General features: G+C 46.3%; 1 protein-coding gene across 1 annotated transcript in view; it reads left to right on the plus strand.

Moving 5' to 3' along the window:
- The window catches only part of ATRN (attractin), a 146,480-nt gene extending 127,537 nt beyond the window's left edge, over window positions 1-18,943 (plus strand). Inside the window, exons 27-29 of the mRNA XM_084286343.1 lie at window positions 99-206; window positions 12,347-12,461; window positions 13,498-18,943. Of these exons, the coding sequence (XP_084142469.1) occupies window positions 99-206; window positions 12,347-12,461; window positions 13,498-13,622 (348 nt within the window). The 3' untranslated portion in view covers window positions 13,623-18,943. The remainder of the gene's footprint in view (window positions 1-98; window positions 207-12,346; window positions 12,462-13,497) is intronic.
- Window positions 18,944-22,386: the final 3,443 nt, after the last annotated feature.

The following is a 22,386-nucleotide window of genomic DNA, read 5'->3' on the forward strand; positions in this document are numbered from 1 at the left end:
ATCCCTTTGCGTTGGGCAGAACCTCTCCGATGCGTGGTTTTTCGTCTTTGTGTTGGAATAATCAAATAATAATATTATTTTTCTGTTTATCAAATTAGCAACTACTCCGTGAGATGCAACAGATGGCAAGTCGCCCCTTCGCCTCCATCAACGTTGCCTTAGAAACAGATGAAGAACCGCCAGATCTCATTGGGGGAAGCATAAAGGTGAGAGCTGGTGCTTTAGGGTGGTCCTCACCATAATTCATCGTGGGTACTTGTTTTAAACTGTGGTTAATGCAATAATCCAAAAATCTCTATTTGCTAGGTATCTATGAGAAACTATAAGTCTCTGAGGGCCAACAGATCTCGTTTTCATTTGATTTGATACCTTCAGGTCTATGTTTACAACTTTTGGGCTGGTTTAGCTGAGAGCTATGCTGTTTGTAGGGTATGAGATTTTGTGTTTGCTTTGTTGGTTTTTATGCCTTGTAATAGAGAAGAATGCGGTTTTACACGGCAGAACATTTGGCTAGAAATAGCTATAGGTACTGCAAATAGAAAGCATTTTTCTGCGATCTCTCAAATCAAACAGGAATATAATCATGTCTGTGTACTGTAATAGTATCAACATATTTCTGGCTATAAATATATTTTCAAATACATCTTGTGATACATAAATAGGAGTGTGCAGAAATCATTGTCTAAAACCTGCCTGGCATGTTCTTAGTCACAGCACGTTGTATTTTTAGGAAACACGTGTTTAAAAGGAGACTAATAAATTAAAAGATCTTTTTTAATGTCGTGCTTTCACTAGCAGACTTGTACTCAAAAAGGAAAAGTTAAGAACTTGAGAACATTGATGTTTTTTTCTTCTGTCTAAAGTAGCTGTGGTATTTTATTCACACTTCAGTTCTTTGAAATCTTCTTCATTAGTCCAGGCACAAAGTTTCTCACTTTCTGCTACTGTGGCAAGAAAGCAAGTTATCCTTTTCTATCAAAAATGTGTGCATTTTGAATGTTGTAAAGGACCCAAAAACAATCTGACCCCAGAACCTCTGTTTGGTGGAAATTCATATTTAAATCTTGGCATTAGCATCAGGAAATGTCACAATTAAGGTCGCCCCTACAGCCTTAGCTCTTCTTTACATAAATGTGAATACAGTCTTTCATGGCAAGCTGCAGTACTTCTTTCCATCTGATTCTTGAATGGAAGAGCAGAAGGGAAAGATTCTCAATATACTGTCATAGTTTCATTATTTGTCCTGGTTATTTACTGTATTTCATCCAAACCTGTTCCAAGCTTTGAATGATTCCTGTGACTGCTCCGTATTTGAATACTTCGTGAACTAATCATCGCTGCCTCTCTAAAGCTAAGGGTTTAGTGTCCCTGCTTTGCAGGTAGGAACTTTCACAGGTAGTGAAAACAAAGTAAAATTTGCAAAGGCACTCAGTAATTTGGGGTAATGGACTGACTGAGCAACTAAGCTGACCTGTGCCTGGGACTCCTTGGAGGCCCAGGGTGACCATACTCCTCGTTGATGTTCATTTTACTCCTAATCATTCAGTTTTTCTTTGTTTCTGTAACTTCTAATTTTGTTATGAGGTTGATAGGGATTGGGAATCATTGGCCTCTAACAGCTCACCAAGACTTCGAAAGACAGGCGTGTAAAATTGGGCTGTGCCCAACATGTTACAGCCTTTTATTCACTGCTTCATTGAAGAAGCCATAGGATGTGTATGGATGTTTCCATTGGGATGGAGGCGTAATTGTGTGCATGTTTGTGGTGCTGGTGGTTCTGGGCTGCAGTCTGTCCGGGCATTTCCCCTCCCCTCTTACCATTATTCACACTAATTTTGTAGAAATAAGCTAACTAAAACCACCTCCCCTATAGGACCAGGCCAGAACAAAGCTGTCCTAAACTTTTTGATCTCTGACAAGTTCGTCTGCGCTCAAAGAACCGCAGAGAAGATGCTAAACTTTGGATCTCTGCTGTTCTGATGTGTGTTATTTTTCTTCTTGTTCAGCTGGCAGTGCTCGTTTCTTTTTCATATGAGCTTTTTGTTCCCTTGCTCCTCGGTACCTCTCTGCTTTTTATTTTCTTCTCAGTTTCTCCTTTGATTAGAGGAATGCAAAAACCTCCTTTGAAGTGCATCGGCAGACAGGATTTCGTCTTTCTGGCACTAGCAGCTCTATTTCCTTGCATTCCCATGTCTGCCGTCATCGTCCATATCCCACTTGTCTGACCTCCTTGGGTTACTCAAGAAGGGATGGAGAAGCCAATTTTAAGCATAATAAGTAAGACTGTGGACAGATGGACATATGTCCCTTTTCAGACCCAGAAATTGTTACCAACTGCTAATTACCCTCTGTGCTGATAATTCAGCAAGGCGTGCAAATGCTTCTTAATCCATTGCAGACAAAAATGAAGCAGTCTAATTCAGGCAAATGGCACAAAGTGTCTGCAGCAACCAGAAGCCAAAGAGAGGACATGGGCTATTGTGCCAGCAGGTAACTCCATCTGCTGGAAGACCTACGTGCAGAATGAGGATGCTTTTCCATGACAAGGAGAGAAACTAATTTTATGTATTTTATGTATTTATTTATATATTTTTTTTTACTGATAGCTTGCAGAAGTTACGTAGGGGATGAAAGCATGTATAAAAGTCTGGAGTGTTTCAGCAAAGTTGAAGCTGAGAGGAGAGGAGGTGCAGAAGACCTGTAGGTTGTGAGCAGCATGGGGAACAGCCCCTCTGAGACTGCCTAACCTGCTGGATGCTGCATGTAAGTGAATTTTATTAGAAGTGAAAAAGCAATCTCGATATCTCCGAGGTCAACTTCGTTTTTTTTCTCTCATCCCTTTTCCGCCTGCATGTGAGAAAAACTTTTAGCAGGAGGGAGCTGCAGGAAGATGAGCTGGGTTGTTACAGAAATGTGGAACCGCATTTTTCTTTTTCATTTTATCTGTTCTTTAATTGTTAGCCAAGGAAGGAGTGAGAAGAAATGCTGTTAAGTTGTTGGACCATAAGCCGTTCTCCGGGTGCTCTGCCACTCGCTGTGTCAAACTTGGAGAGCTTTCGTTTTACACAAGAAATCCAGGCTGGCGTTATCAGGCACGCATTGATGTTTTCCTTTCCCCGTGTGAATCAAAGCCTTTGGTTAATAATGAGTTTATTTGAGGGTTACAAAGTAGAATTGGAAAATGGGATGTCTTGTCTGCAAGAGATTAATTTCCTTTTCCATTGTACATAGCCAATTGGCAGCCAGTGTCAAGCTAGTTCCATCCTAAGCTAATGTTTTCCAGCTGGACAGTATTAGAACTGTGTTTTCAATTAGTATTTTTCCTGGGGTACTTAGAAGTAATAGAAAATGATTTACCTGCAGGGAAACTATTCATAATATAGTCTGCAGCTAGGCAACACGGAACTAGCTGCTTTGGTTTATTTCCCGCTCAACAAATACCCAGCGGATCACAAATCTACCACTAAATTTGCTTAGTTATTACAAAATCCATTGGCTTTTCTCTGCAGCTTTTCCTGCATTCTGAGGTGCTGCCTGTCGTAATTTCTTCTATGAGTATTTAACATCCCTGGGTATCTAAGGCCAAATCTCGTAGCTCTGTGCAGTGATTTGTAGAAGACTGTTTTCCGTGAGAATTTGGGAAGTTTTTATTTTTTACAGTGATTCCCAGGTATTTTTAAGTTGGTAACGGAATAAAGCTAAGACTTGTAGATTCCCAATAAAAGCACATAACAGCGTAGCAAGCAAATGCTTAGCTTGAGCAAAACACCTGCAAGATCAACAAGAAAATTGTTTCATTAGGGAAGTTTATCCTTAAGTCAGACAGAATTGTCTCGGAAGCTTTCAGAGGCTTTGAAAAACACTCTCATAAAACAAAGCATTTGCCTGGTGGAGCTGAGCAGCCTTGCTGTGCTGTGTTTAGGGATGCGACGTGCAAAGGCAGTGCTTAGAGATGATTATCTTTGCATCCGCGAGCGACAGGCTGTCCGCATTTGTAGGTACCTAAATGGAGAGAGGTGTCGGTGAGCAAAACCCTGCTGAAGTTCATTTAGCATGCTCTGTACCTTCACGCGGGTGTGCATTTAATTCTGCTGTGCTGGGCTTCTGAAGGCAAAATAGCGTCACTGCAAGTCCTTAATCAGACATCAGCTCTGGCTGACTCCATAAAAATAGCAGAAATTTGATGGAAAATAGCATCTTTCTCCAGTAATTAGTTTGTTTTGTTACAGAAGAGTGTTGTTAAGTGGTTTAAAGACTGCCAGAAGGTCCCATCTGTTCAAGAAGTACAGAGACGTAGTGGTGGGCTGATTTAGGAGCAGGCAAGGGATACCACAGATTTATATCCTCAGCCTACTTGTATTTCACATCCGAGCTGTGCCCTTGTTACATTCGTTTCACACTGCAGTGAGGTTGTAACCACCTGTAATGAGGAGCGGTGAGGAGTCCTGTGGCGAGCGCGATAGCCCTGGTGCCACCGCGGTGAGGAGTGGTAAAAATAAAAGAATAAAATATTGGATGTGGATAAAGCATCGTCCAGCTCCATCGCTGCTACACGGCACCTTCGTTTTTACTTGGAGCTCTGCTTCATGCAATGAGAGAAGCTTGGTGAAGAACAACTAAAGGCTCAGGAACCGGTGGGTTTTAGGGCTGTTATCCTCTGGTTGTTGCTCCTTTCCACCTCGCTTCCCATGTTTTTGACCCATTATTTGTTCATCAAATTTGCTGACAGACCAGCCTCCCACCCCATTTCACTTATAAAATGAGCTGGGTTAACATGAGCATGGTGAGCACGGAGCCTCCTGCTTTGCCAGGTCACCCTGATGAGTTGGGGAGTCCTTGGGCAAGCGGGCAGATGTGGAAGGGTGGCAGGCTTGGCAAATGCATGTGGGCTGGGAGGTAGGAGCAATCCTAACCAAAAACGACCGTGCAATTCAGTTGTGTCAAGGTAGAGACAGAGCAGGTTCGGATTTTCCAAAGCTGAAAGGGAGAGGTGTTCACTGAAGAGTCCCAAAAGGATAATGGTTGGAGGGAGAGGATGAAATCGAGGGCTGAAAATAAAAATTGAGTAATCCTAATGTGATGTGTGCTGGAGGTTGTCGGCACACAGCCTTCGAGGCCAGAAAGTTTGGTGGTGTTTCACCTGACCTGGCTAACACAGGCTGTTCAGGCTTGAGAGCTTTGCCTTTGGAAATGCAATTTAACTTCTAATGTATTATTTCCGGGGTTTCTCACATTTGCTGGCTCTGGGAGCTTTTCCCTGCATTAAGGCTAAGCCATTCAGAGCATGTCAGCGTGTAGCTGTCTCCTTGTCTTTACAAAAGGACAAAAAGGACAGAAAAAAAGCCCCAAAAGCACTTCCACTCATTACGCACGGTCCGTGTGCGGATCGTGGGAGCCCTCCTGTTGCATCAGGGTGACAAGGGACACAAAGCAAGAAGTGACATCCCAGCTTGTGCTTTGTATTTGGCATTAATCCTGCCTGTGCCTGCTAATTCAGAGCAAAGTGTAGGATCCCCTTGGAACAAGAGGCTCGGAGTCACCAGCAGTGGGCAGGGAGGTGTGCAAGAAGGATTGGCTGCACCGACATCAGATGGAGCCTGCCTGGGATCTGTCCCGAGAAAGTGACCACAAAAACACCCGGTAAAACCTTCTCCTAATGAATTATTTCCAGTTAACTAGTGCTGGGAGCCTCGCTTTGGTTTCTGGTACAAAATGAGGTACTTGGGGGAAACTTTCGCCGTTTCCATGCGCGCGGTAAATATTTGGAAGGGGCCTATCAGGAGATCAGCACAAACAGCTGCTAAACCCGCCTGGTATCGAGGGAATATTCGGCTGATAATTGAGCTGAGATTTTACTGGATTTAGATTTGAAGGCTGCGAAGTTTGCGGCAGAACAGACCCCGATTTTCGCTGATAAGGAGGAGTTTGCTGGAGGGAAACAGTGCAAAGCTCCCTTCAGAAGGCTTTTAAATCTCCTTTTTTCCCTCTAGTGCCGGCAACTGTCTCTTCTGATAATAGCAGCAGCTTCCCAAAAACGTTATAGGGGACCTGTTTGCATTCCTTTATGCCAAGCAGTGGTTTTGTGTGTCTTGTGTTTGCAGTCTTCATCCGCCTGTCCTCCTTCCTTCTCTTATTGCACTTTTTCACGTGCAAAAACCAGCCCGGTGGTCGAAAAGAACAAGCAGAAGAATCCTGCCTCTTCACCTGTACAAAACCAAAATAAATACCCGCTATTTGCCGTGTGTTTTGCCCAGATTTGATCCCCGTGGCCTCGTCCATCCCATCCCCTCCCTGGGGCATCAGCAGGGAGCTGGAAAAGAACAGCAAGCGGTCTGAAACGTGCAGGGAAACGCTCACAGCTCTGACACGAGGGCTTTGTCATTTCAGGGTGACTGCTTTTGAAATACAAACTTGCCTATCGAAATCCTTTCCCTCACTCGGAGCCTTTGCCAGTTCAACAGCGTGCACTTTAAAATAGAAAACAGTTGTTCAAGGCAATGGGGATGACCTCCGGGCCCTATTGTGCTGGGCTGCCACGTCTGTGCTCCCAGGTATCGGGAGCACAGGATGCTTGGGTGGATGTTTTCAATTTCAGGCTGTTAGCATTCATCTCAAAGGCTCGAATATGACTTTTATTTAGTTCCTCGCACACAGGAGCCCAGTGGCGTGGCAGAGCGGTGAGCGATTCCTTCCCCAGCCCCCGTGTCACTTCCAAGGTAGATATCAGGGACAAAGTAAATATAAATTTTTAATCTAGACTCATTTGCTGCAAATTGTTGCTGGAAGTTCATTCGTCTCTATCTTGGAAGACATACATATTACCCCCAGAATATGATTTTTAAAACTTAATACTCTATTTTTTATCGAAAATTGCTTGTAACTTCTTTTACAAATGTTCAGGCGGCTTTTAATGGCACAATTTAAAAACTTGCAAATGGAATTTGACCCTTTTTCTACAGAGTGAAATCATCTGAAGAAGCGAAATCAAATAATAAAGTTAAACTGTTTCAATAATGGCCCTCTCCTCTTCCCCCACCGTAAGACTTTTGCTTTATTTTAATTTCCTCGCTGGAAATTGAAAACCATGTAAGAGTGATTTGATCAAACCGCGGAAATATGTTTTCTTGTTAAGGAAAAAAGCGTCCCCACAGTATTTTTATACATTTTGAGAAACAATATGCTGGCAGTGTATTACAGAACCTAAAGAAATTTGACGCCGTGTTTTTTTTTTTAAATTGCACAGCCTATTTATTGTTCTAGCCGTTAGTTTTGTGTGACATATTATTAACCTTTAGAATTTGTCAAATATAAGCAGCATAAATAGAAATAATGACACGAAATAATAATAAAAATAAAAGAGGTGGGGTTTTTTTTAGGTGGAACGTTGTACAATGGAACTTGATTGTGAAAAGCGTTTGGCTGTGAAATTGTCTCCCAAGGGAGCTGGCGGCGCGCTTCACACCTGGGTCACTTGGAAATAGCCCCGACAAAAGGCCTGGAAAAAGCACTGTTGGTGTAGGGACATACAGCATAGGGAGAAGGCAGCCTAATTAGATGACCTAATGGCTCTCTTACAGCTTTTAACTTCTGTAATTGTTTAAGCTCTTCGCATATTAAGTATACATCAAAACTCGTAAACAACTGAAATCGTTTGGGTTTTTTAGTGGTGCCTTTGGCCGGTAAAGTCATCCAGGGAAAATTGCTGCCCCCAGAAACAATGGGGTCGTGTCACTGCTTAGTAAAATTGAGTTTTGGTCCAAAATAGAGTAGTCTCTGTTTGCAGGCACTGCCCAGTGCAAAACTTGGCATAGAGCTTTCTGGTTAAGAAATGGCTGCTGCAGCACACCTTGCTGCCTCTTAAAGGGTGTTTCAATCTCTGCATCGAGCTGAGAGCTCTTTGCTGCTTTTTTGGTCTTTGTTTGATGCTTTCTGTATCCCAATTCCTAGTTTTTGTTCACTGTTTTTGTTGATTGTAGCTCTGCTGGCGTGGAAGAGTAGTCCAAGTCCACTGCAGGAGAAAGGCTCAGGCTGCCAGCTGCACAAAGGGGTCGCACAACCACAGTACTGCTTTAAGGACAGGAGGTAGCTTTAGGGGAAGATAAACCAGGAGACTGCTCCTAGCACAGATCAGCACCAGGTCAGCACTACGTCCCTTCACTGTCCCCCATCATGACCAGAAGTCTCCTGGCTGCACGTTTCTTGGTGCTGCTGAGCCCAGGAGCTGGCAGCAAGCTCGTTGTGCTCGAGCTGAGGGCACGGCTGCTTTCTGCCGGGCTGTCAGATGGCAATTTGGCTGTCCAAATCGACCTGTCCCAGCCAAGGTGAGATCTTTTTTACCCCCTTAGCTGCCTCTCCGGCCACATTCTCAGCAGCTGGGCTTGCCTCTCCCCTCTGTGCCCCCTCCCGGGCAGGACGCTGCTGTTCAGGCGCTGCGCGAAGCACTCAGCGTGTGCCAAGTGTCTGAGGGATGCACCTGATTTGCATAGATTTGAATAATGTGTGCTTTATTGTGCCATTAAGCCTTCAATAAAAAGGAATTGCTTTATACAATTCAACAATGGGTTTATCAAAACACTCTAGATGAAAGTCTCTGGCAGAGGCTGGTTTTAACCGTCTGATGAAAGGTGTTACAAACTTCGGAGATCTGCTTTTTTTTTTTTTAAGTGGGCCATTAAAAGCCACCTGTCAGACTGAAGCAGGAGCATTCACAATGACCTGATCTCTGGTTCCCAAACCCGCTCCAAACCTCCTTGTGGAAAAGCAGCTTCGGTCTTCAACGAGAGCGCTCAGCAGCCAGGCAGGAGGGAGACAGGCTGAGGAGGAGAAGGAGATGGGAGATCTTGGGTCTCCCCACAAAAATACAGCTCGAGGAAGGCAGCCAGCCCTTCCCTAGCTGCTCTGCACCATGGTGACATGTGCATAGGTCGTGTAAAAACACGAGCAAGCTCGTGGCAAGGCCAGCTGTGGGTTACATCTTCAAGCAAGATAACCACGAAGTTGCCGGTTGAATTATCCACACGTTCTCCTCCGTGTCTGCAGAATACAGTCCCCGGGCTCCAGCTCTGGGTTGTCGTGCATCTCGCAGAGGGCACGGGATGCCCTTCACTCCTGGCTGACCTCACATCAAATTCTCCATCCCCCTCGCTCGGCGCCTGAGTCATTTCATCAGGCTGCGCTTCGTCTTTGGGCTGGGCACGCGGGGATGAGATGCGCCTTGAGTCACGGTTCAAAAAGCAGGTGCCCCAACTGCTGCTGTCAAAAACAAATCCACGGGGCTTCGTTCCTCGTGCTGCTTTTGCAGTTCCTAACTGCAGCTCATCTCGGGGAAACGGTTGGGTTTGACGGACACGAGAGTGTTTTTTCCTTGTAGATTTAAGACCGGGATTAGCTGCAACAAGATAATCTTGTTCTTAGCGTATTCCTTTCAAATTAGCTCGCGACTGCCTGACAGATTCTGGATGCATCATTCTATAAAGTGTACGTCCTCGCTTTGCATGATAAATAGAAACAGGGCCCTGCAGGCGGTGAAATACTAAACAATTCCTTTACCTCTGCCCCCAGCTATCCCTGGTACTGCAGATAGATTAAAAATACGTGGCAGGATGAGGGTCGGAGGCAAATAACAGGGTTTTATTTAGGTTTCTGTGTGGCTGGGGTCTGCTGTCACTTGCTTGGGGACAGCACCAGCCACCCAGGCTGGGCTCTGCCAGCACCAGTGACACATGTGGGAGCTCTTCATGGTTCAGGCTGGGACCGGGGGAACAGATAGGAGGGAGGCCTGTGACCTTGAGGAATGAAATAAAACTTAAAAATCCCATGGAAAAAAGAAAGATCATGCCCGTGGGGACTTGTAATGAAAGTTTCTGCTGCACGCTGCGGGTTCATTAGTTGGAAAGGGCAGAGGAGGAGAAAGGATCCTGCTTGGGGCTGAGACGAGCTAAATTACCCTCCAAGCCCCTTCAGCTCTGTGACTAAGAGCTGCATAATAAACTTTATATTCCCTTTCTTACCTGTTTAGCATGTTCAGGAGGCTCGGGATGCTTTGATGCCATTGCAGGGGCCTGAAATGCCTCTCAGGTCACCCGCGGTCCAAAGAGCAGAGGAGGGAGCGGAGAGGGGCTGTTGGGAGAGCTGGAAAAGGGAATATTTGTGTTCAGAGAAGAGATTCAGAGCATCCCTCATTCAGATGAGCCCAACGAGGGCCAAGATGTGCAGCAGGGGAAGGCACAGGGAGCGTGTGGAGGACGTGAGCTGGCGGATCGATGCAGGTGGGAAGGAATTTAGGGTCGAGGAAAGTCTGGTGTCTGAGCAGCAGGGACCAGGAGCAGCAAGTCCCCAGAAAGGTCTCCAGAGGTGATGGCAGAGTCAGGAGTGACTGCTTCTGAAGCAGAGCATTGCACCGTGATAGCGAGGGGCTGCATGCAGAGAGCCCAAGAGGCTCTCGAAGCCCCCGTTTGCCCGCGTTGGCTGGAGGATGATGAGCACGAGCGTGTTTGAAGCAGAGCCGCGCTCCACGATTCGAGCAGGGGAAGCAGCAGAGCTGCAGACGCGTCCTGATTAATCCAGCAGGACTTAAAAGCAAATACATTAAAAAGAGATTAGAGCAGATGATCTCTTCTTGGCTTCTTCAGTTCTTCCGTCGTACTTTTCCTCCCACCACCGCTTCGCTGCTGGCTTACTCCCTCGGTCTCTGCAGCTCACCCTGAGCACGAGGACTCGCTGTATCGCCCCAACCCTACAACCCCACGTTGGCACAGCATGGAAAGGAAGGTGCATGATCCCTCTGGATGAAAATAAACTTTGTGCTCAGTGCCTGCTCCCCCACCAGAAGCCTCTGCGCTGCGTTTCCGCAGTTGCCTTCCCTGTGCTCTCTCCATTACCCCTGGTAATTGAGTCGCCCGTGGGATATAGCACAAGGATATGCTTGGATGCTTCACGGGGAAGGCGTTTTGTGGAGCTGGATCCCTTTGCTGGGGGTGGGGAGGAGATGTGGAAATCTGCAGTCCTAAACAAGGCAGGCTGCAGCTTACCTTCTTGGTCTGTAGCACAGGTATTTGTCTACCTTGCACGGACCAACTAATCGTTGTTGCAATCATTACGGTAAATACAAGATATGAAAACAGTTTTACGTTTCATTTCGCTTGCTGTCATCTTTTTTTTTTTTTTCCTTCTTTTTTTTTATAGCACAGCAGTAATTTAATTGCATCGTTTGACTCCTGTTCCCTTTTTTCAGTGTCTCGGATCGTATCGAGTTTCTGTTGAGCATTTAAAGTACAGTAGTACAACCTAATGCCTAATGAAAAAAGCAATAATTATTTCATTAATACCAGGCTAGAGTTTAGCTTGTCCATACTAAAAAACAAATCAGCTCTCACTGAGTGTATCAGGTAAAATAGTGGTTCTCAGCTTTTTTTTCCCTGGGAAACAAAAGGAAACAGTCTCTTCGCTTCCAGGCTCAAACTTGCACTCTCAGCTGACTGCTGGGACATCCCGATCTCACAGAAATGTGGGTGGGATCAGGGCCTGACTTAGGCAAAACCATATTTTAGTTTCTGGGCTGTGCTGTTGCACTTTGTCTCTCTAATACCAGAGAGCAGAGCGTGTAAGGGGAGCAGCCACAACGCTGCTGCTCTGGCGTGGGAGAGGGCTGCCCGCCCGCTGTATCGTCACGCTCATCGATTCACGTTTTATCTGCAAATTATTTTCATGCTCGTGTTTGCAACACGACCCTTTTTTTGTTCAAAAAGGGTCGTGTTCAAATAGGGTTTAGGAATAGGTAGCCACTCCTGGTGCAGCTGCTCACTGAAACCAGATCCAGAGGCAGGAGCTTTGCAGTCCAGAAAGGCAAGACTGTGAGGACAGCGTAAAGCAAACAGAAAGGAGGCAGTGTTTGGGGACTCGGTGGTGTTCTCCGTGTCAATGCAGGCAGGGCCGTGGTGGTGTGACGTGGAGCTGAGCTCTGGAAATGGATGCTGAACCCCCGAGTCCCGGCGTGCTGCTCTTTGTGATAGTGCTGCTGATGGGTTCGGAGCTTAATCCCATTGTTTGCCGTAAACTGGTCCTTGGTTATTGAATTTAGGGAGAAATACAAGCCTGGCGCAGCGCTTGACTTCTTAATAGCTGGATTTTATTAAGTAAATGTGTTTTTTATGACGACGAGGGCTTTGATTGTTAGCAACGTTGGGTTTAGCTTTGCTAGCTGCGCGCTGGAAGCTGGCCAAGCGCAGAAATACGGTTCGTGCCCCGGAGCTTGTGCGATCCGAAAAAAAAAGATGACGCTGGGGGAAGAGGGAGGGTGCAACACACCGTGTAACATCAGCTTCTCCTCTTCCTTCCCTCCCCGCAGACTGTGCCGAAACCCATAGCGCTGGAGCCCTGCTTTGGCAACAAAGCTGCCGTTCTCTCCGTGTTCGTGAGGTTGCCTCGAGGACTTGGGGGTATACCACCACCAGGACAGTCAGGTGAGGAACATCCTTGTCTCGGCTGCCTTGGTATGAACTTCTGGGCTCCTTCCCCAGCCTCAGCGATTCGTTCACCTTGGGGTTTCAGACTTGGTCCCGCAGTAATTGCTGTGTCCGCACCGCAGCTGGTGTGGATGTGCTCAAGTGATTTGAAGCTGGCTGGCTTGGCCCCTGCTAGCTTCCTACCTCAGGTTTGATTCAATTCCTCGGGTCAGTTGGTGGATGAACACTCGATATTTGGATTACACTTTCATTTACAGCTGGGAAAAAAAGTGCAAACTGTTACAGACGGGTTTGCGGGAGATACTTATGAAAATAACTCATCTCCTAGCCTGTTGACTCCATTCCCTGCTCCATCCATTGAGGGACATCAGGTCCTTGCAAATCATCCATGTCTTGCTTTTAGCATCTCCAGACAGTGAGGTTTTCTCCATCCAGCTTAAGGTCTCCTTGGTCCAAGCCCCTCCTCAGTTAAACCTCACTGCACAGAGCTGAGACTTATTCTGCTGGGCAGCTGGTGATTTAACTGGGGTTTCTCCATTGCCCGAAGAGCAAGGTAATCTAAAATTTTTAAGCAGAGGACCTTAAAAAGTTGCTCATTGGCTTTGGGACGGGATGGTTTGGCTGTGAGCTAGTGGTTTATCCGTGGATATGGTGGGAGGAGGTTGCAGAGAAGAGGAATGTCCGGGAAGTGCAGTGAAACCTCCGTGCACAGGTGCTTTGAGCATTTATCCTAGCACACTTAAGGGTGCAGAGAAAGACTCCTCCCTTTAATATCTTGTGTGTCTTATCCATTAATACCCACGCATCTTATTTCCAGCTTCTTCTGCTGCAGTTGCTTTCAATAAAACATGCAGTATTTAAAAGCTTACTTCAGAGTAGCCTCTAGAGTTTAATCTCTCAGCCAGAATGCTTTTCTAGTTTGCTTTTTCTTCAGAACAATTCAAAAAATAATATTCATCTCGTGGCTCGGAGGGTTTTTCTCAGCTGCGGTGAAAGAATTTGCTTCTGTGACTGTTTTGTTCTGTTGCCTCAGGTCTTGCTGTGGCCAGCGCACTGGTGGACATTTCACAACAGATGCCAATTGCCTACAAAGAGAAATCGGGTGCAATACGAAATCGGAAACAGCAGCCCCCTGCACAGCCAGGAACCTGTATTTGATGCATGGACATCAGAAACTGTATGGGGTTTTACACAAAACGGAGAAGTAACACCTAGGAGGAGGAAGATTTTCAAGTTGTGTCACAAGAGACTAGAAGCACTCAGAAAAACACAGCTTCCTTGAACCCAGCCTTTTCTCTCATCTACGTGATAGTCGGCTTTCTTTGACAACTGCTCCACTTAAGTTTTTACTGACACGTGGCTTCAGATTGCGCCTTTGTTCTCTTCGAGTTTAAAGTAAAATAATTTTATTGCAGGTCCAGAAACATCCGTTCCCCACCGTTCATGGTCAGTGTAAATAGAACAGTAGTACAATGAATGACACTCAGGTTTATACATGGAAAGTGCTTTGTAGTTCATGTATTTATCAAACTGTACAAAAAAAAAAAAAAAAAGATGCAGTGTTTACAGGTGTCAGCTCTCAACACATAAACACTACAATTAGTCTTCAAGGCATCTTCATCCTTTTCATTTGATATATATATGTGTTTATTCCCGCGTTATTTAAGTGGAACTCTCTTCCAGATACAATTTTTTTGTAGTAATTATGGTCCACAACGTCAGGAAGGCAAGAGCTAGGGTGGTTTAAAGGGTGATGTCGTGTGTTGCTCAGACCACGTGCAATACCTGGAGGAGCTGAGTGTTGCTGTTTGAAGGACTCAGTGTTTACATAGTCTTAACCTACTTGGAGTACACCACACACAAGTGCCTAGACTTGAACAGATCTAGGGAGTGAGGAGACTACTACACGCATTTCTTTTTAACATAATTATGTTCCTTTTAAATATATATATACAGAGAGAGAGAGAACGTCACTCAAGGCAATCTGTGATCTTTATAATATATCACGTGCAGTCAGGGGAAAATAGCATTTTCCTGACCCACCAGCTACTCAGCCAGATGGAAATATCTGGAGGGAAAGCAGAGTTTCAGTATCTCAGAAGAAAACTCCTGGCTTCATCGGCGCATTTAATAGAAGCAGCTTGTGTTCTAGGTCAGATACGTTACATTTCTTTTGTGTTTCTTTGCCCATTTGGCCTCTTTCCCTCCCCTTTCCCTCAGGCCATTTTTCTGGACAAGAGCCGAGCTGTGCCGGTGCACGGAGGCGCTGCTCCTTGGCAGCAAGACTTGTCCCATCTCCTTACTGGGTGTAAAAAGCAACACTCCGGGTGTGAGGTCATTTGAGGACGAGGAAAAAAAAAAAACTTAGGCAGAGCAGCTTCATTTGGCCACAGGTTTGGATTTTCCTTGATTAAATGATGTTCCTCGTGTGGGTTGAGTGTTCGGATCAGGTCTTAGATGCTGAAGACGGTGGCTTGTTGGTGTAAGGAAGGGATTTGGAAAGAGCTAGAAAAAAAGGCTTGGCTTTTGGAGGATGTGTCAAACCATCTGGCCCTTTTTTAAAGCGAATTAGTTGGGATTGTGTTTGGAGGTTCGAGGTGGGGCTGTACCTGTCTGTGCGTGCTGCTGCACGACGTCTCTGCTGATGGTGGATCCAGTGGATCACGACGGGTGCATGTGGTGCAGTGCCGGGACCACGCCAAGTGGTGGTGGAGGAGATATGATGGTGATGTGCCAAACGAGGCACAAAATCATAACTTAATCACTGTATGTGTGGTTCCAATTGGATTGCTGGTTTCTTAGGAGGACATCTGGTATTTATACAAGGGAGAAGCAACAAACCAGGGGGACTGAAGGGAGCTGTGGTCCAACCTTCTGGTCTGGTAGCACCCTTTTCCCCAAACGCCACCCGAGTAACTGCATCTTTTTTTGTGCACGTTTTGGTAATCCATCCATCACATATCAGCCACTTGTTCCTTTTTGTTAGTACGTGTTTCGAAGAACCTTTTTGGAGCGCGGCATTGCAATAAAGACGTGAGCTGCTGTGTGTGTCCGGGCGGTGGTGACGGGGGACAGCCTGCTGATCGAGCAATCTCGGTGGATTTTGATGCTGAGCTGGTGTGTCATTTACCAAATCCAACAGAACTGCAGAAAAAATAAGGTGGAGAAATGCATAGATACATATATTTGTATATATATGTTTGTATGTATATTCCCCAATCTGCTTCTGTACCAGAAGTGTAAACTCCCTCTGGGGAAAAGAAATTGAGGTGGGGGGAAAGGGATGAGCGATGTCTTTCAGAATGAAGGGTTTTAGGCAATTAAGTTGTAGCTGATGCACAGATTACCTCAGACAGATTCATCTCCTGCACATATTTTGTGACTTTCTATGTGTATAGGGCTAACCTGGAGTAGACTGTACCAGAGAAATAATACTGGACTACAATTCCTCCCCTGCTCTAACTGCTTGTGCTTTCAGTTGTGATGCGCAGCCTCATACTCAGAAGCATCTTCTCCTGCTTCTCTGGCCCTTTTGGGGTGGAGATCTGCCAACCCAAATTAAGAAAACTCTCGTGCTTAAGTCTCTGTATTCGGGACAGCACTTCAGCAGTGCTTAAAGCTGCTTCTTTCCTGGAAGGAAACAGCTTTCTGAACAACAGGCCTGGGAGGGTGATGTATTTGCACGTTACCAAAAGGACAGGGATGATTTTCCCCCAGAGAGAGCTGGGTGGTCTGGTCTCAAAAGGAGGAACATGCCCAGAAGCGAGGTGTCAGGTATTCAGAAAACGAGCAAAAATGATCAAACTTTGATGATTAGCAGAACCAAAAAAAAAAAATGTAAATAGAGGAACAAGATTTATTTATATAAATCAAACAAAACAGCTCCTTTTGGATGTAGCTCTGCTCTGCATCTTATCTCCATACTGATGAGGGAAAAAGAGAACTCTCATACATATCTCTGCTGCAAACAGTTTCATCCCAGCTTGAAGGTAAAATAGAGACGAGGATGGGAACAGATGGGGGGAAGGACTGCTGGTGGTTTATCACCGGGCCAATATCAGAAGTGAAGGATTTGTGGGGTTGTTTCTCTTGGAGGTGAGGGGGGAAAAAGAGCAACCTGATTTCATGGGAGAATCTGTAAATAAATGAAAAATAACACACCAATTTTGCACTTGTACATAAACTATACAGTAGTGTGCAGAACGCCGAAAGATTTAAAGTGTATATAAACCAGAAAAAAAATATTGAATGTATTTTTGATGCATTTTAAATGATGTATGAGTTTTGTCTTAATAACTTCTTCATATGATGAGCATTAGATAACTTTCCAGAGCTTTAAAGAAACATCAAATTATCGTCCTGATATCTTGCGGTGTAAAGCAGGGAGGCATAACTTGACTTTATGTATTCAAATGCGTTTCACTTAAATGTGTAAGCAAAGTAAAACAAGGCTCTTCTGTTTGAAAGGGAAAGAACCAACGCTTGAAGACAGGTAATAAATGTACTTAAAGTAGTCGTTACCTGGAGGATTAAGTCAGCAGTTTAAGCCTCTCCTATTAAGATTGTGCCAGTGATTTCCATTCAAAATCACTATTTTCAAGCGTTTGTAACTGGCTGAAATTCAGCATTCAAGGTCTCAGCCCTCAGAACGCTTTTATTTTTTGGGAGTAGCCTTTACAAAACTCAAGAAGAAATGTTGCGGCCCTCTTATTCTAGAAAGCAACGGTGCCACTGGATCTCCAAAAAAAAAAATTAACATTTTTGCTTTGCCATTGCCCATTTTTTAGCCCAACATTTTCTCTGGACTGTTGTAGGATGAGCGATAGAAGACCCTTTCCATGATAGGGGTCAAGATGTTGGATACAAGAGTTTTAGGACACAGCTTCTGAGTTGTTGCCACTCTCATGGGGTTTAAAATGTGCTGTATTGAAAATGCCAAAATAAACCTGTATGTGATGGGGTTATGCCTGTGATCAACACAAAGTTGTAGCGTATAATGTCCCCAGATTTGATGGTATGGTGCTGTAAAAGCACGACAGGCTCCACAAAGCCCTTGTTGGTAGATAGGGCTGGTTTGTACACTAAATATTGCCACAAAACATCATTTTCTCGGTGGTAAACCCTTACCAAACCACGTCATCACGGTTTATGGTGTGGTTTTAAAATGGCAGCTTGGCTTTCTGGCCCTCAATTAACCAAAATGAGCTTTTGGTGAAGTTTTTTGGCTCACCCAAGAAGCCAAAATAAAGCTCGAGGCCTGCCCAAAACCAGGCCGAGGCCCAGCGCTGCGGCGCTCAGCCCATCTCCATCCATAACCACCGCCGTGCCAGCAGCTGCTTTTGCTTTTCCACCAAAACCCAAGCTGGGGACAGAGCCACCCCTCATGCCCTTGGCCGTGCCCCTTTAAAAACCCTCCTTTTTCCCCAAAATGCGGATTTGTCAGCACTGAGCTTGCGAGAAAGCAAAGACCGGGCCCTGCGTGCCGGGAGCAACTTTTAAAGCAATCCGATCAATAATATAACCCGTGGACTTTTATTTTCCCTTGCCATCTCCTGGAATGCTACAGGGGCAGGTGGGGAAGGGATTGAGCCTTTGGGGATTTCAGAGCCCCCCAAGCTTAGCAGTGAGGGCAGGGGGAGCAAAGGGAAGGGAGGTGCAGGCGTGCGCTCCTCATTTTCAGACACACTCTTGGCAATTTTGGTCAAATTCATGTTTTTTTCCATTGATAGCTGCTTGAACAAGACGAGTAGCCCATGCTGGGGGTGCTGCGTGCTGTTTTTTTTTATTTCATCTTGTGCTCCGGGGCAGGTTTGGTTCGGTTTGTTTCCAACACTACGTGTGGACGGCGTTCGTGCGTCTTCCAGGGACCGCAGCTCTCCAGGCGATCCCTCCATCCCTCCACACCTCTCATCGGCTCCACAAACCTCACCAGAAGAAGGAAGAAAAATCATTGTGGAGGAGCTGAACATAAGTCAGTCCAATTTATTTTTTTTTTCTAAAAAAAAAGAAAAAAAGGAAAGCAAAAAGAACATAACGACAGGTTTTATATTACTCTGAAATTTGTGCACAATAAATGTCCTTTACACTAGGATCCTTGAATTAATTGTATTCTGGATTTTTTTTTTTTTTTTTTTGTCGTTCTGTAATTATTTACAATTCTTATCTGTGTTCGGACTTGAGCTTAGTTTGTTAATATGTATAATTTAGCATTTATTGCATTCATATGTAAATATGAGCAAGTATTGTAAACTATTTCATTGCTGGGGACTGTGGGTGTTATACATACACACATTTAGGACTGCAGTTTTTGGTATAATTTTTTGTATTGTAAAATAACAGCTAATTTAAAGCAGGAACGAGAAAATTATCGGGAGGTCTGTGCATTTTAAATACAAATGTGAAGTACATGTATATAAATAAAAGTAAATAATGCAAATCTTTCCTCTGAAATAAAAAGTAGACGATCTGGTTAAAAACTCCTTTTTGGTTTCTTTTTTTTTAAGACGGGGCTGGGGGGATAACTCAAGGTTACTTTTTGGGGATGAGTTGCACGTGGTGGAGCTTGAGGTGTTCGTGTCTCTCAAGCGGGCTGTGTTGGCTGTGCCAGGCACAAAATTTGGGAGGAGGGAAGGGAGGACGTGTCCTCCACCGAAGCTGGAGGTCCCCACGGTGCCTTGTGATGTCCCCAAACCATCTCACCTGCTTCTTCGGGCAGGGGGAGAGCCTGGTCCCTTGGGTCCTGGGCTGTCTCCTGAGGCTGGTGGACAGGAGGAGCGTCCTTCGATGTCTTCATTGTGGAGGAAAAGGGGCTTGTCCTCCCTGCATGTCCCTCAGGATGGTCTGGGAATTTATTTTCTGCAGCCTCCCAGCACTGGGGTCCTGGCTGCCGTGCTCCTTAACCTCCTGGGGTCAGGGGCAGCCTCACATCCCAGGGCTCAGAGCTTCTCATTTAGGATTTAAACAAACCCAATGGAAACATCTCAGCCCCTTCCCCTTCTTGCTCTTAATTCTCCCAGGACGCTGCCCCTTTGAATGAGAAGAGAAAAACTCTAGCATCCCCAGGACTGGATCACCAGGGGGATCTGCTGCCCATTTGGCAACCTTGTTGAATTGCCAGATGCCCACAGAAGCGAGGCGACCTCCATTTCTTTTTATGTCGCTCTTCGCCTTCGAAATTAAGCACCGCTGAGACGAAGCGGAGTCGAACCCGGCATTTATGAGCCATGAAGGCTTGCATTCGGCGCCGTCTCCTAACACCGTTGTGCTCCTGCATCCCGTGGCATTAAGCCCAATTCCCCGAAATTGCCGCCGAGCCGAGCGCGCCGCTCCGAAAGCACAGCGTGCTGCGTCCAGACCTGAAATGAAGCGGGCAGGGGGTAGGGGTTTTAAAGGCAGTTTGAGCTCATTTCGGACAGCAGGATAAAAGGCAAAGGTGTGGTGTGAGATGTTTCAGCCCCGCTCTGATTTTTCTTCTTGCCTTGGAGCAAAGAAAAGGTTGGCAGGGAGGGAAAGGGGCAGCGTGGAGCCGCGTAAGCCCCAGGGCTGGTTTTCTGCGCTGCCACGTGCCCTTAGCACAGGGGGAAGGAGTCGGGGAGGCATTTGCTCCGCAGCATTTCTCTCCCAAACACTTCAGTATCAATCATCTGCTCAAAGTGGGGAGGCAATTTTCAGTCTTTCTGTGAAAAGAGACCGATTTTAGCCCCCTGCAGAAAAGCCTGGGCTGGAGGTTGGGTGTTACCGCTCCTCAACCAAGGAGGAGACGGGGTTCAGGCAGCTCTTGGGTGGGCTGCACGTCGCTGGTTGGTACAAAAAGCATCTTTTGCTACGGTGGAAGCACAAACATCTGATTTTTCCCCATGAATGGGAAATGGGGAGGTGTACAAATGAGCCAGAGCACTGCAGCTAACGCAGTTCAACATTTGGGCAAAACCACTTTATGGAGGTTTTTGTGTTTCTCCTTGTATTTTTTTTTTTCCATTTTTATTATTATTATTGTTTGTTTTTGATTCTTATCCAAAGAAAGCAATGAAGCAGGGCATCAGGTGACAAAAATGATAACCGAGATGTTTTCAGAGGCATAAAAAAGGTGAGGGAGATCTTTTAGTATAAAGCCAGTGGGACCTGCTGATGGGTCTCTGGGTGGTGGTGGAGCTTCAGGACCCTGTATCACCATCGATGGGCTCCCAGCACCGCTGGGATGGTTGGAGGGGGACAGCAACACCTTCCCATGCCATGCCTGCACCCATGGGTGCCCTCGGTGCCCTCGGAGGGCTGATTTCCCCTCGGAGACTGCAGAGGCTCAGTGACAAGCTCAGGCTTGGGCATCTGGACTGCGGATGTCTTAGGGGACATAAAACCTGTGCCCAACCCAAAGAGCAAGATCCGATGGTCCCAACCATCTTGAGGCACACGATCTGACCCTTTTTCATTTAATTTCATTTCCCATTTTTCATGTCAGAGCTAATTTTGCGGTGCTTCCCTTTGGCTAACATCCACCGTCTCCTCACTTGGCACGGAAAGGTGACATTTTAATAACCAAGGCGAGGCGCAGCCACCCCTACCAGCACATTAGCACCGCTTGCATGGAGGCAGAGAACCAGAAACTGTTGTTTCTGCCCTAAACTTCCCCTGGCAGTGCTCGTACAACAGCCGGGGGGGGTTCATTTGTGCTGTCTGCAGCTGCAGTGTGACAGGGAAGGGGCGGCTGCACCCCCTGGGTCCCACCCGTGGGTGTCTCTGAACCACCAGGGATGCCCAGGCTCCTCTCTGCCCTATGGGGATCCAGAGGTTATAGGATTTGGGATTTGTTTTTCTAGAAGTGAGGGAAAAGCACTTCACCTGCTCCTGCTTCAGCATCTGTCCCTGGGCTGTTGTGCCTGGTGGGAGGGAGCAGGGCTTGGTTTGGTTGTGGGCACAGGCAGTGCCCCCAAAACATACCCGACATGGAGATGGGGATCACGAAAAGCCCCCTCCAGCTTTCAGTGGAGCTCCTGCTCCAAAATCTCTTCTCTGCCCCAATGCAGGGCGATTCACTGGTGTACTTGAGGCAGCTTGAGGGATACTTTACCTGGTCCTGTGCTCCTCAGCCCCAATCACACCAACACCAGCTGCACCAGTGCGTACCCCCAGCTACATGGACATAGCTCACGACTGTGGGCACCCCATGGACTCCTCCAGCACCAGCTCACGGCACCCAGAGAGGCTGAGGCCACCCATGGGTCCCCCTGCCCCAGCAGGGTCCCCAACCCCACGTCCCAGCAGAGCTGGGTGCTCAGCACTGGCCCCCGTGGGGTTTTGGTGCTGACCTTGGGCACGCGGCTGCCTGCCGAGCAGCGGGGAAAATCCATCAAACCTGCAGTGTTTTCACAGCACATTTCAGGTTCATCCGGCTGGAACTTCCCCAGCACATTTTCAGTGTGTCTGCAAAACCTCCATGGACCAAACTGGGGTGGGGGGAGAGAAAAGTGGAAGGGGAAGGCTGCTGGGGAGGGATGAGGGGGTGAAAACTGGGGTGGAAGCCTGGAAACAGGCTGCAGCAGGGGGAAGACATGGGGAAATCAGGGTGGGAAGGAAAGAGGGTCCCAAATCCAGCCCTAACCCACAGGCTTTGCTCCCCCCTGCACTGTCAACAGCTTCATACATGCAGGAAAGCAAAGGGGATTTTGGGGAGGGTAAGGTGCAACATTTCTGACCTTGATCTCACTTTGTGTTTAGGATCCGACTTGCATTTCACTCGGTATTTTTATGTAAATTTTATATACATTTGTTTTGTAGAATTATTTTTTTTTTCACCTAAAATTGGCAAGAAAAACATTCAATTTGCCTCTAATCAATTTCCACGTGATCCCTTTCTTTCTTTTTCTTTCTCTTTTAGATGCCAAAAATAGCTCACAGATGCTGGCGGCACGAACAAACGTCTCCC

This window comes from Netta rufina (genome assembly GCF_964035555.1).
Source record: "Netta rufina genome assembly, chromosome: 4".
Taxonomy (NCBI): Eukaryota; Metazoa; Chordata; class Aves; order Anseriformes; family Anatidae; genus Netta; species Netta rufina.